This window comes from Monodon monoceros, unplaced genomic scaffold (assembly GCF_005190385.1).
Source record: "Monodon monoceros isolate NGI ecotype Baffin Bay Population unplaced genomic scaffold, NGI_Narwhal_1 Super_Scaffold_16, whole genome shotgun sequence".
NCBI classification, from domain to species: Eukaryota; Metazoa; Chordata; class Mammalia; order Artiodactyla; family Monodontidae; genus Monodon; species Monodon monoceros.
The window spans coordinates 62,427,241-62,439,833 of record NW_021703772.1 but is presented as its reverse complement, the minus strand read 5'-3'; the positions used below and the strand labels follow the sequence as shown (position 1 = coordinate 62,439,833).

Genomic DNA, 12,593 nt, shown 5'->3' with positions numbered 1-12,593 from the left:
TTATTAAGCCAGGAGAATATGTAAAATGTGAGTGCTTCATATGGACTGTACAAATTTGTTATTAAAATACTTTTAGTTTCAATGTGCTTTTTCTATTTTCATTGCTTTCTAGGTTTCTTTCCTAAACATACTTCCTAACCTAGTACTGTGTTTCTTTTTTAAGTGTGGATTCATAATTTTTACACTTCCCCCACCCCACCAAGTCCTCTCAATACCCAAAACGTCCTAGTTCCAGTTTACATCTTTGCCACAAATTTTAGCTATGGTTTCTTTTATCAAATTACCAGATCAGAGCAGTTGTGTACTAATAGGTGCAGGTTGTACAATATTAAGAATATACTTAATGCCACTGAATATTCTTAAATGGCTAAAATTATACATTTGGTTGTGTATGTGTTTTATCAAAATAAAAAATGGAATCTGACTTAATCTTGAATGGGGACGAATCAGATCAGACATAATTGTACTTAGATGAAAAGCAGCTTTATTAACAAATTATAAGCATATAATTCACTTGAATTTGTAGCTCATAATATTAGCTATGACTTAGTCTTCTTAAAAATAAACTTTTTTCTACCATGTAAAACCTAGCCTTCCCTTAGACTTTTGAAAATTATTATATTTTGATCCCTGAGAGGTATAAAAAGGGAGCTGGACTCCAGTGATATCATTTGCCTGATAGCTGGGTCTTAATACACCTCTGTCCACAAAAACTGGCCCACCACCACCTCCAGGTCCTTCCTGTACAGCTTTTACAAGAGGATAAATATACTTGTTTGTTGATTCAGACTCAGATTCAATTACTTCTCTGGCATAATCCTGAAATTCCTTCTCTTTTTCAGCCACAAGAGCTTCAGTAAGTCTGCAGTACTCTAATTCTGCTTGTTTTGCTTGCAGTGCATTAAATTTATTTTTGGCCTATTTGGGAAGGAAAGAAAAAATACACTTTGTATTAGTAAAAAAAAAAAAATCAATTTTCTAAATATATGTAGCATTTGAAGTTGCAGATAGAGCTTTCTAAACTCGATATTTGACAAGTCCTGACTTAACAACTATATAGTATAATTTATTTCATAAATTCTCCCATGCTTCTCACAACAGTATCATGTTCAAAGTAGTGGCTCAGTATTATGTGATGGTACATCTTCAAACAATGCAGCATGAAATTAAAAATCAAATAACCAAGTTTAAAATCCTGTTTCTACCATTTAGAGGATGTGTACTTTGACAAGTGTAGAAGACAATCAATCCCTGTCCCCATTCACCCACTATTCTGAAGGAATGCACCCAAACCCGCTGTCCCAAATCAGCCAGATATACCATGTGACTCAGCCACATAAGATTAAGTCAGCAATGAATATCTGAATTAAGTGGTTAAACCAGTTACATTCTCTTTCCTAAGAATTTGAAGTTGGAACAAGTGACATTTATCAATGTTGGAGCTAGGTAGAAATAAGCAATCTACCTACCAAAAGCCAGTTTACTAACATTCCATATTTTTTTCTTTTAACTTTATAATTTACAAAACGATTGTTCTTTTAACTGCTTATATGAAGTGACTAATGGGTTTTTTAAGATTTCTATAAAGTTTTGGTTGACACCTTTTCCTTGTGTCTTCTCAGAAGCATTTTAAGAAATGCTGAGTTTAATCAAAAATTAAGATTTTGTCTACTTATGAATATAGTATTCATGAAAATATATTTCAAACTCAGTAACCAACACTTCAGCATAAAATAGTAGCTTAAACCTGATATATCTACCAGGAATTGAAATTTGTGAGGAAATAAAACAACCATATGAATACAAAATAGCAAATTTTTGTTAGTGCTATGTTTCAAAACAGGCTTTCATGCTATATGTTGAATAGGGGATAGGATACTAGGAGTTTGAAAAATAGAAAATGATATTCAATAACATTAGGAAAAAATCAGAGAGACTAAGAACTATCTCATCAATGGTAAAATGCTGTAATTTGGGATCTTAACAAGGAGCAGTTGGGATATACTGTATTGGTTTGGTAGCAGTTTTGTAGAAAGATATTGAGGGAACAGGGAGAAATATTTGAAGTACAGAAAAGAAATGAGAATGGAAGGAAAGGTAACCATAATGGAATACATGACTGGTACCTTAAATTTTATATACATTAAGCATAAATACAGATTTGTAAAGAAACTTAAAATCCTAAAAATTATAACACATGGGGGTAAAGTAACAAATACCTTTGGAGGATGCTAGAGAGCTAATTATTTTGAAAACTCGAAAATGCAGTTAAAGAATCAAATATCCTGTCTTTTCTTTTAAAATTGTACTGCAGAGAAACTGCTGATCATGAAAATTTCTTTGAAAACTTCAGCAAATCGATGAGAAGGAAGCAGAAAATACTAACATTTTTCCACCTGATGAATTAAATCTAGGTAACAATCATCAAAGGCTGTTTGTGTCACAGAAAGTGAGACAACAGTCATTACATGCCTTCTAATGGAAATACACAACACCAGTTATGAGGAGTTTTCACCAAAAAATTGAACCTGAATCTGACCTAAACTAGATTTTACATGAAATGTGAAGAACAATACTACCCTGCAGGGATCCAATCAGCAAAATGCAGACTATAATAATTCTAAAAGATAAGAAACCCTGTTCCTTCAACAAATAAATTGCAAGATAAACATAATGGAGACAAGGAGGGAGAACCTAAGACAAAAACAGAGGATGGGGGTGGAGGAGGAGTTATAGGTTAAAAGAAACTTGAAAGACATCAGTCAACCAAATAGAATATATGGACCCTGTTTCATCCTCAAACAAAAACTAAAAATATTCATGAGACAATCTGGGGGAAATTTAAATGCTGAATGTTGTTTTATATTTTTGAATGTTAATTGTTTTAGATGTTTTAACAGAATTGTGATTATGTTAATTTCTAAAGAGTCCCTGAGCTTTAGAGAGAAGATACTGAAATATACATTGATAAAATATGATATCTGGAATTTGCTTCAAAATAATATGGCAGATCCTACTTCTGGTAATGGCCACATGAGGAGGTTGGCCAATTATTCTCCACAGAAAACAAGTTTATTATTAAAAATTATTAAAATCAGCCATTTCAGAGCACTGGTAAGTGACCATGTACAGGCAACTACTTGAGAAGTGTTTTTTCATGAAAAACTGCTACTAAATCAGGAGGTAAGAACCGCAAGTTTTGGGCATTCTTTGGAGGGCATTGCTATCCCTCCAGCTCAGGAGGTGAAAACTTGCAATTTAACTGGATAATGATGTCAGATTCTATTTGGGTTGAGTGGCAAAGCAGCTAGAAATTAAAGGGGGAGATTCTGGAATGAGACAGAAGAGTTGAAATGATAAAATTTACAGACATCCCTGACTAATTGATAAAACACATTCACACAGGATACCTCAGGAGCCTGGCAAAAAAAGCCTGGGAGAAATTATGAATTTAGTGTTCTTTGGACTACCACCCTCAACCTGCCCACAGCTTGCATAGCAGGGGTAGGAGTAAAAACATTACTGGCTGAAGGTGTCTGAACATAAACTCTACCCATATTATTGGATGACTGTCAACACCAGTACAGTGAGGAACCCTAGGAGTCGAGGCTTTAAAAAATAAAAGTGAGCAAAGACATCAGAGGCTACCTTCTGTGGTGAAAACAGATTTCATAGCTTGCGTCCAGGGAAAGCAGTTGCCTACTAAAAAAGCAACAACTCTCAGAACAAAACAATCTACAACATATTCTATAAAATGTCAAGTTTTCAACCAAAAATTACTAGACCTGCAAAGAAATAGAAACGTGTTACATTATTCCCAGGAAACAAACTTTGAATGAAACTGCGTATTGACTTTAGCAATTAGATTTCAAAGCAGTTATGAATATATCCAGTGAATTAAAGGAAATATGCTCAGAATGAGTGAACTGGCAATCTAATCAGATAAATAGAAACAATATAAAAAATATAAAGAACCAAATGAAAACTGTAGGGTTGAAAGTTCAATAATTGATAAATTCACTAGATGAGCTCAACATCAGAATCAGTGAATCTGAAGGTAGATCAATAGAAACTGTCCCATCTGAGGAACAAAGAGAAAAATATTGACTAAAAATGATCAGAATTGTCAGAGGTTTCTGGTATAATATCAGATGTCTCTGTGTATGTGCAAATTGGGTCCCTGAAGAAAAAAGGATAAAGAAGCAGGAAAAATATTTGAAGAAATAACAGAAAACTCCCCACATTTGGTGACATTAACTAGCACATCCAAGAGGCACCACAAATCCCAAATAGAAAAAACTCAAGGAAAATGCATCATATTCAATCTGCAGGAAGCCAAAAATGAAGAAAAAACTTCAATTTCAAGAGAAAAATGACACATCACATATAGGGGACAAACTATGATTGAGAGCAGATTTCTAGTCATAAACAGTGAAGGCCAGAAGACACTGGAACAAACATTCAAAAGGCTGAAAAAAACGATATCCAATAATTTCATATCCAATGAAAAGGCAAGATAAAGACATCTCCAGAAAAACATTAACTGAAAGAATTTATTGCTAGCCCACCTGTGCTATAAAATGTGCTAAAGGAAGTCTTCAGACTGAATAAGCATATGAAAAGAGGCTCAACATCACTAATCATGAGGGAAATGCAAATGAAAACCACAATAAGATACCATTTGAAATCCATTATGATAAACAACAACAAACACAGAAAATGTTGAGAATTTGGAGAAACTGGAACCCTTGAACTTTGCTGGTCAGAATGTTAATGGTACAGTTGCTGTAGAAAACAGTATGGTGGTTCTGAAAAAACTTAAACATATAATTACCATATGATCCAGCAATTCCACTTGTGGGTATATAAGCAAAAGAATTGAAAACAGGGACTCAAACAGATATCTTATACCAATGTGCAGAAGCATTATTTGCAATAGCCAAAAAATGGGAAAAACCCAAATATCTATTGATGGATGTAAGGATAAACAAATTGTGGTACAATGGAATATTATTATTATTAATGGTATTAATGGAATATTATTCAGCATTAATAAGGAATGAAACTGACACATGCAGCAACATGAATGAACCTTGAAGACATAAGCTCAGTGAAATAAGACAGGCAAAAAAGGACAAATATTGTATGATCCCACTAATATGTGGTACCTGGAATAAGCAAATTCACAGAGACAAAAAGTAGAACACTGGTTACCAGGAACTGGGAGGAAGGGGAACAGAGTTACTGTTTAATGGGTACAGAGTTTCAGAGTAGGATGATGAAAAAGTTATGAAGTTGGACAGTATTCATAGTTGCACCTCAGTGTAAATGTGCTTAATGCCCTTGGACTGTATGATTAAAAATAGAATCAGTGGTCCCCAACCTTTTTGGCACCAGGGACCGGTTTCGTGGAAGACAATTTTTCCACGGACGGGAGGGGGAGGTATGGTTCAGGCAGTAATGTGAGCCATGATTCAGGTGGTAATGCAAGCTATGGGGAGCGATGGGGAGTGGCAAATGAAGCTTTGCTCGCTCGCGCACTGCTCACCTCCTGCTATGCAGCCCGGTTCCTAACATGCCGCGTACCGCTACCAGTCTGGGGCCCAGGGGTTAGGGACCCCTGGTTTGAATGGTAAATTTTATGTTATGTATATTTCACCACATTAAAAAAATAAGTTAAAACTCAACAATTAGAAAGAAACCCAGGGTTTCCCTGGTGGTGCAGTGGTTAAGAATCTGCCTGCCAATGCAGGTCACACAGGTTTGAGCCTGGTCCGGGAAGATCCCACATGCCACGGAGCAACTAAGCCCATGCACCACAACTACTGAGCCTGCGCTCTGCAGCCCACAAGCCACAACTACTGAGCCTGTGTGCCACAACTACTGAAGCCCACGCACCTAGAGCCTGTGCTCTGCAACAAGAGAAGCCACCACAATAAGAAGCCCATGCACTGCAACGAAGAATAGCACCCGCTTGCCACAACTAGAGAAAGCCCGTGTGCAGCAATGAAGACCCAATGCAGCCAAAAATAAAAAATAAACTTAAAAAGAGAAAAGAAAGCAACCCAACTAAAAAATTGGCAAAAGATTTAAATAAATACTTCACAAGGCACACAAATGACTAAAAAGTACATGAAAAGATGTTCAATATCTTTAGTCATTAGGGAAATGCAAAATAACACCATGAGATAACACTATACTAGAATAGTTAAAAATTAAAGGATGGCAATAACAAGTGTTAGCAAGGATGTGGGGCAACTTGTCCTTGCACTCATTGCTGGTAGGAATGGAAAATGGTACAGCTATTCTGGAAAACAGTTTTTAGACACAAATGATTGGTTGCCAGGTCCTCCATACATGTTGTAAAATCTCTGGGACCCCCCACTCACCTCAAATATGAAACCTATGTGATCCCAATCAACATATTCTCTGGGTAGTGGTTTTAAACAGGGGGAAAAAGTAAAGGAAGCATCATGGCCTGCCATTTGCATTTGTATTTTCTTAAATATTTATCAAAACACAATAGAAACTAAAGAAGGATAAATAGTTGTGCAAAAGACATAAACCTAGTGTGAAAACTTCAATACCCATAAAAACAAAAACTAACTCTTCACATTTTTAATACATTTTATTGTGTCATAACCATAATGACCATCTGATCTTACTTGATAAAGGAAACTGCTTTAGGAAACAAAAAACTGTCAAGAACTCTATATTACATATTTATTGCTAAAAGAAGTATAAACATTTAGGAATAATTACCATTTGTTGAATATGGGCATCTTGAACTTCTCGACGTTCTTTATCAGCTTTCCGTTTTTTCTCCTTTTCATGCTCCCAGAAAATCTGGTCTGCTTTCAGGATAGCTAGCAATTGTTCTTTAGCCTCTATTTTTCTTTGTCTTTCTTCTTCCTCTTTATTTTTTATCTAGATGATAAAAGGCAAAGGAAAAAATTAAAACCATTTTTAGCAACCAACAGCCTTCAATAAGGCACAAAGTTAGAAAGCTCTAAGCAGAAAGTCAGCCAGGAGCAATGCAAGGGCAGAAAATTGGACACACATGGACTGATTCCCACGTGGCCAGTTTACTTTCATTTTGTTCTATTTCCTTAATATCAAGAAACAATAAAAACGTAAGTAGAATGATACTGGTTTTAAAAAAATACAGGAACAGAAAAGACCATCTCAGGGTAGGGAAATATTTGTAAGGTAAAAAATTGCTACAATGTTTATAAAGTATCCAATTTATATCTTATGACAGTCACGTAGGAGATAAATTCTGAAGGATTAAGATATACAGAAACACAATGGGGTAATTTTTACTTGGTTTATCTTAAAAACATTCAAATGAAAGGTATATTAAATGAATAACTTTTTGCACTTCAGATGCAAACAAATCTCTTCTGAAACAGAAGAGATTATTATTACTTTGCATCTATAAAGATCTTATTTGTAATTGTCTACCATGTCATCTTCTGTTAGAAATTAAACATGGTCTGATTTCAAGACTATAGGAAGATAATTTATACATTGTTTTTCAAATCTGCTAGTTTTTGTCAGGGAGGCAGAGGGAGTATATTAGGAGGGAGTAAGGAGAAACTACAGTGTAAAGGGCTCAAATTTGTTTTTAGATTTTTATTTGTCATCATTGAATTGCTTACCACAAGAGCTCTATGTTCTGCAATTGCTTTTAATTCTGCTTTGTTTTTTTCATACTTTTCTCTTTCTCTTTTTTTCCATTCAGCCTCAGCTTCTGCAATATCTCTAGCAATAATCAAATCTTTATTGTCAAATTTCTCTTTCATTAGTTTACTCAGGAAGTTATTTATTCTTTCTCTCCGTTCCTCCATTAGCCTATAACAAAATAACCATCACTTGTCAAGTCTTCATGAATGGATTTTTTATGGAGCCAATATACTTTATTTAGAGAGTCAGATATTTTATAGTCTTTTACAAGACTGAAAGGGAGCCCCATTGCTCCTTTCATATATTAAGTGGAAATTATTTTTAATACTTTATTTTATACTTTATTTTTAGAATAAAGTCTATTCTAAAAATCCAAAGGGAATAATGCATATAGTATGATCTTGTGTATGTATGTGTATAGGAAATAAAGTGTAAAATTCTCCACATGAAAAATATTTTTAAATACTTTATTAGACTATCCTACTTGCTCTAATATTGAACACATAGATTATAAAAATAAGTCAAAGGACTTTCTTTAAATTTAACCTCAAAAACAGAAAAAGCTATCAAAATTCTGAATAAATTCATCCTTACTATGCCCTGTCTGTAATTTATTCATAGCACTTTATTGACTTCATCTGTTTATATGAAGATAAATAACTCCTTTTACACTGTGAGATTTCCAAGGTCAGAGACAGGGTAAGTCCTCTCTCTAGTTCAGGGCCAAGCATGGTGCCTGGCACATCATCAACAATAACTACAGGGGCTTCCCTGGTGGCGCAGTGGTTGAGAATCTGCCTGCCAATGCAGGAGACACGGGTTCGAGCCCTGGTCTGGGAAGATCCCACATGCCACGGAGCAACTACGCCCGTGAGCCACAACTACTGAGCCTGCCCGTCTGGAGCTTGTGCTCCGCAACAAGAGAGGCCGTGACAGTGAGAGGTCTGCGCACCGCGATGAAGAGTGGCCCCTGCTCTCCGCAACTAGAGAAAGCCCACACACAGAAACGAAGACCCAACACAGCCAAAAATAAATAAATAAATAAAAATAGAATTAAAAAACAAAACAATAACTACATATTTGTTAAAGGAATGGGGACATTTTCATTAAGGAAATTGGGCAAAATATACTTTTAAATTTAGTTGTGACATATTCACTGATTATTGAGTGAATTTGCAAAGCAACATGGGAGAAACAATGAGAAAGGACACAGCACATGCCCCAGGGGAATGACAATCTAAAGTGGAGAAAAGACAATTATGTAAATAGCTATGCAGGCAAAAGTGATAAATGCCATGAGAAAGCTAGAAAATGATGTGGGCAAATGAAAAAAAAGGAAGGCTTCATGGAAAAGGTGACATTTCATCTAGGCTTTCAAAAACAATATTTTAAACACTTCGATTACCTACTATGTGCCAGGGACTATTCCAGGTACTGGGACATAACAGTAAACAAAAACATTAAAAATCTCTACTTTCATGGAGCTTTCACAATAGTTGGGGTAGAGAGACAGCAAACAAAATAAATAATTAAAATAGTGCTGTATCATTCAACAAAGAAAAAGAAAGCAGTTAAAGTGATAAGCAATGTGGGGTGTGGGCTTGTAATTTTACTATATTAGTTTTGTTTGTTTGTTTGTTTGTTTGTTTTGCAGTACGTGGGCCTCTCACTGTTGTGGCCTCTCCCATTGCGGAGCACAGGCTCCGGACACGCAGGCTCAGCAGCCATGGCTCACGGGCCAGCCGCTCCACGGCATGTGGGATCTTCCCGGACCGGGACACGAACCCATGTCCCCTGCATCGGCAGGCAGACTCTCAACCACTGCGCCACCAGGGAAGCCCTGGGCTTGTAATTTTAAATAACACAGGGATGGCCTGAATGAGAAGGCAATATTTGAGTAATGATCTGAAAGAGTTAAAAGAGGTGAGCATTCCCCAAAGAGGGTACAGGAGAAGTCCAGTGTGAGTGACAAAGAGGGAAAGAAGGAGAGAACAGTAAGAGATGAGGTTTGAGAGAGGAGGCTGGGGTTGGCTGGGAATTAGGATGGATGTAGAGCCTTATGGGCCATAGTCAAGACTCTAAGTGTGATGTAAAGCCATCAGAGGGTTTTGCACAAGTGAAAAGCATGGTCTAGACAGAAACACGATGTACTGTAAGTCTCTTACCTCACCTCACCCCAAACTGCTCACTAAGGTAAGCAATGACCTCTAAATCTGATGGGTGCTTCATTTTTAAAATCTCATTTAATCCCTCTAGTGATCTAACACTGATGACTGCTCTCTTCTTACTGAGTCTCCATCCCCCCTCCCTTGCTGTTTCTCTGCTTTTCCTCCATTCTCTGGGAACTATTCCTTGGTCTTCATATTACCTTCATTCTCCATTTGACATTTAACTATGGATTTCCCTAGGGACTATGTCACCTTCACTTCTTACCTACTCCCCCAGGTGAGCTCACCTGTATCCACAGTTACAATTCCCACTTGTACATCAATGGCTCACGAAGCCATCTCCAGCTCATACCCCTCTCCTAAAGCAGAGATTTTCAGTATTTCCAACCACCTACCACACAGATGTCATCAATATTCCAAGGGAACCCCAACTCATGTGCTCCAAGCTGAAATCACCATGTCACTAAACGCCCTGACATAAATAATGAAACCTTTTTCCTGAAGACTACTCTCATATCACAACTTCTGATTTAAAATAATTTCAGACAGTACTTTATTAATCACAAAAATTATTTTAGAAGCTGACCTGTGTGTTTCAGCTTCTTTTTCTTTCCCCATTTGTGTAAGACGCTTTTTCACTTTGATAAATTTTCTAATCTTTTCATCTTCTTCCTCTTGCTGCTGCTGTTCTACAGCTTTGATGGTATTTTTATCATTCAGATGTTCCTTGGAGGAAAAAACTGTGTATTATTCTATCACAAAGAAAAGTATCTTTCAACATATAGATATCTAATACGATATTAAATGTCAAATGGTCACAGCTTCTAATACAATTATTTCTCTCTTGGAGAAATATCTCAAGGAGATAATCAGAGCTGGACATTACGTTTTATGTACCTACCACGCACTTCTCCTCCAAGTTATTTATAACAGTGAAAATTGGAAACAACCTCTAAGTAGTCAATAATGGAGAAATGGTTAAATAAATTACACTCTCAAAGACATGGGAAGATACAAATAACATAATCAGTAAGTAGGAGAAAAAAGCAGAATATAAAACACTACCATGGAGTATTTCAGTTTTGCAAATATATATAAATACAAGTTTATAATGAATGTATAACTGGAAGAAATGTATCAAATGTTAACAGTAGTTATCTCTAGGGTATGAGATTATAGGTGACTTTCACATATTAATTTTCTGTATTTCTTTTCAAATATCTTACTTCTTTACAAATATGAATTTAAAATAATTCTATAATCAGATAAAATACAGTAAATATGTATACATTCATTTAATGTTTGAATAATTAATATAGTCATATGCTACACAAATTTATAATATTTTAAAAACACACAGTGTAAAGCGTCCTTCCTACCACATCCACCATCTGCCTATTCCTAATTCCACCCACCAGACTCAATTACTGTGAAACTACTTTCTTGTCCAGACTTTCTTTTTGTGCATATACAAAAAATTATACAGATGTATATTCTAATTTTAAAATGTTTACTAGGTCGGTTTTTTAACAAAGAATAAAAATCTGTTCATATCAGCATATTTTTTTAAATTAGAGCATCACTTCAGAAGTCCAATATAAATCAGAGGGGTTCTACAATTCTACAACCTGACCTGCATTTGCCATCATAAAAATAGGTGTCTTTGAACACAACAGCCTGGATACATAGATGTATCAGTGCTTTCTGTTACTATAAGTAGAAATCAATTCAAGGTAAAAGTTATTAGGTATAATATTTAATATTCCACTATATTTATAACTCAGGGTCTACTATGTACCTACTACTCTTAAGTACTCTTTTATTTTATGGGATATTACTTTTCAAAGCTGTAATCTGGTTACGAGATATATTAGTTGACATGAAAAGGTAATGAAAATATCAAACTCTTAAAAGTGATTGTTTTGAATTATTTCTTAAAAACTTTATTTTACTGTTTTTTTCTAAGTTTACTGTAAATGTTCATACAGATTTTTTATAATAAGAAAAGCCCATGGGCTTCCCTGATGGCGCAGTGGTTGAGAGTCCGCCTGCCGATGCAGGGGACACGGGTTCGTGCCCCGGTCCGGAAAGATCCCAACATGCCGCAGAGCGGCTGGGCCCGTGAGCCACGGCCGCTGAGTCTGCACGTCCAGAGCCGGTGCTCCGCAACGGGAGAGGCCACAACAGTGAGAGGCCCACGTACCGCAAAAAAAAAAAAAAAGAAAGAAAAGCCCAGAGTTAACACAAAGTTAATCCTGATTTTTAAAAATTGAAAGCCTCAGCTCAAGGTCACCTAGCTAGTAAGTAGCAGTGTTAGCATACAAAACAAGGTCTGTCCTATTCCAAAGTGACTTGGAAAGATAAAAATATTATCTCCATGAACCACGAATAAGATTTTATGCAAAAGGAATAATAATATTACAAGTAAAACTCTTAGAAATTAAAATTTTGATAGTTAAAATTAAAAATTCAATAGAAGATTTAGAAGACAAAGTTGAGAATAACTCTCAAAGTCAAACAAAAACCAAAAATGGCAGGAACAATTAATTGCCTGCCCAAGAGTCTTTCTTCTCTTCTGCATTAGTAGCAGGACCCAGATTTTGTTCAGAGTGGCAATATGCTTACCTAGAAGACTATATTTCCAAGCTTTCTTTTTAGCTAGGTGTCACTAAATTACAACCAATGAGATTTAATGGAAACTGTTACGTGGGAGTTCTGAAAAAGTTCCTTGAAAGGAGG

The 12,593-nt window shown here is 35.8% G+C and overlaps 1 protein-coding gene across 1 annotated transcript in view; it reads right to left on the bottom strand.

Annotated features, from left to right (window-relative positions):
• Nucleotides 1-463: 463 nt before the first annotated feature.
• CCDC173 (coiled-coil domain containing 173) overlaps nucleotides 464-12,593 on the bottom strand; it is a 35,524-nt gene continuing 23,394 nt past the window's right edge. The window contains exons 6-9 of the mRNA XM_029224487.1: nucleotides 10,441-10,580; nucleotides 7,662-7,854; nucleotides 6,763-6,927; nucleotides 464-918 (exon numbers count right to left, since the gene is read on the bottom strand). Coding sequence (XP_029080320.1) covers nucleotides 574-918; nucleotides 6,763-6,927; nucleotides 7,662-7,854; nucleotides 10,441-10,580 — 843 coding nt within the window. The 3' untranslated portion in view covers nucleotides 464-573. The remainder of the gene's footprint in view (nucleotides 919-6,762; nucleotides 6,928-7,661; nucleotides 7,855-10,440; nucleotides 10,581-12,593) is intronic.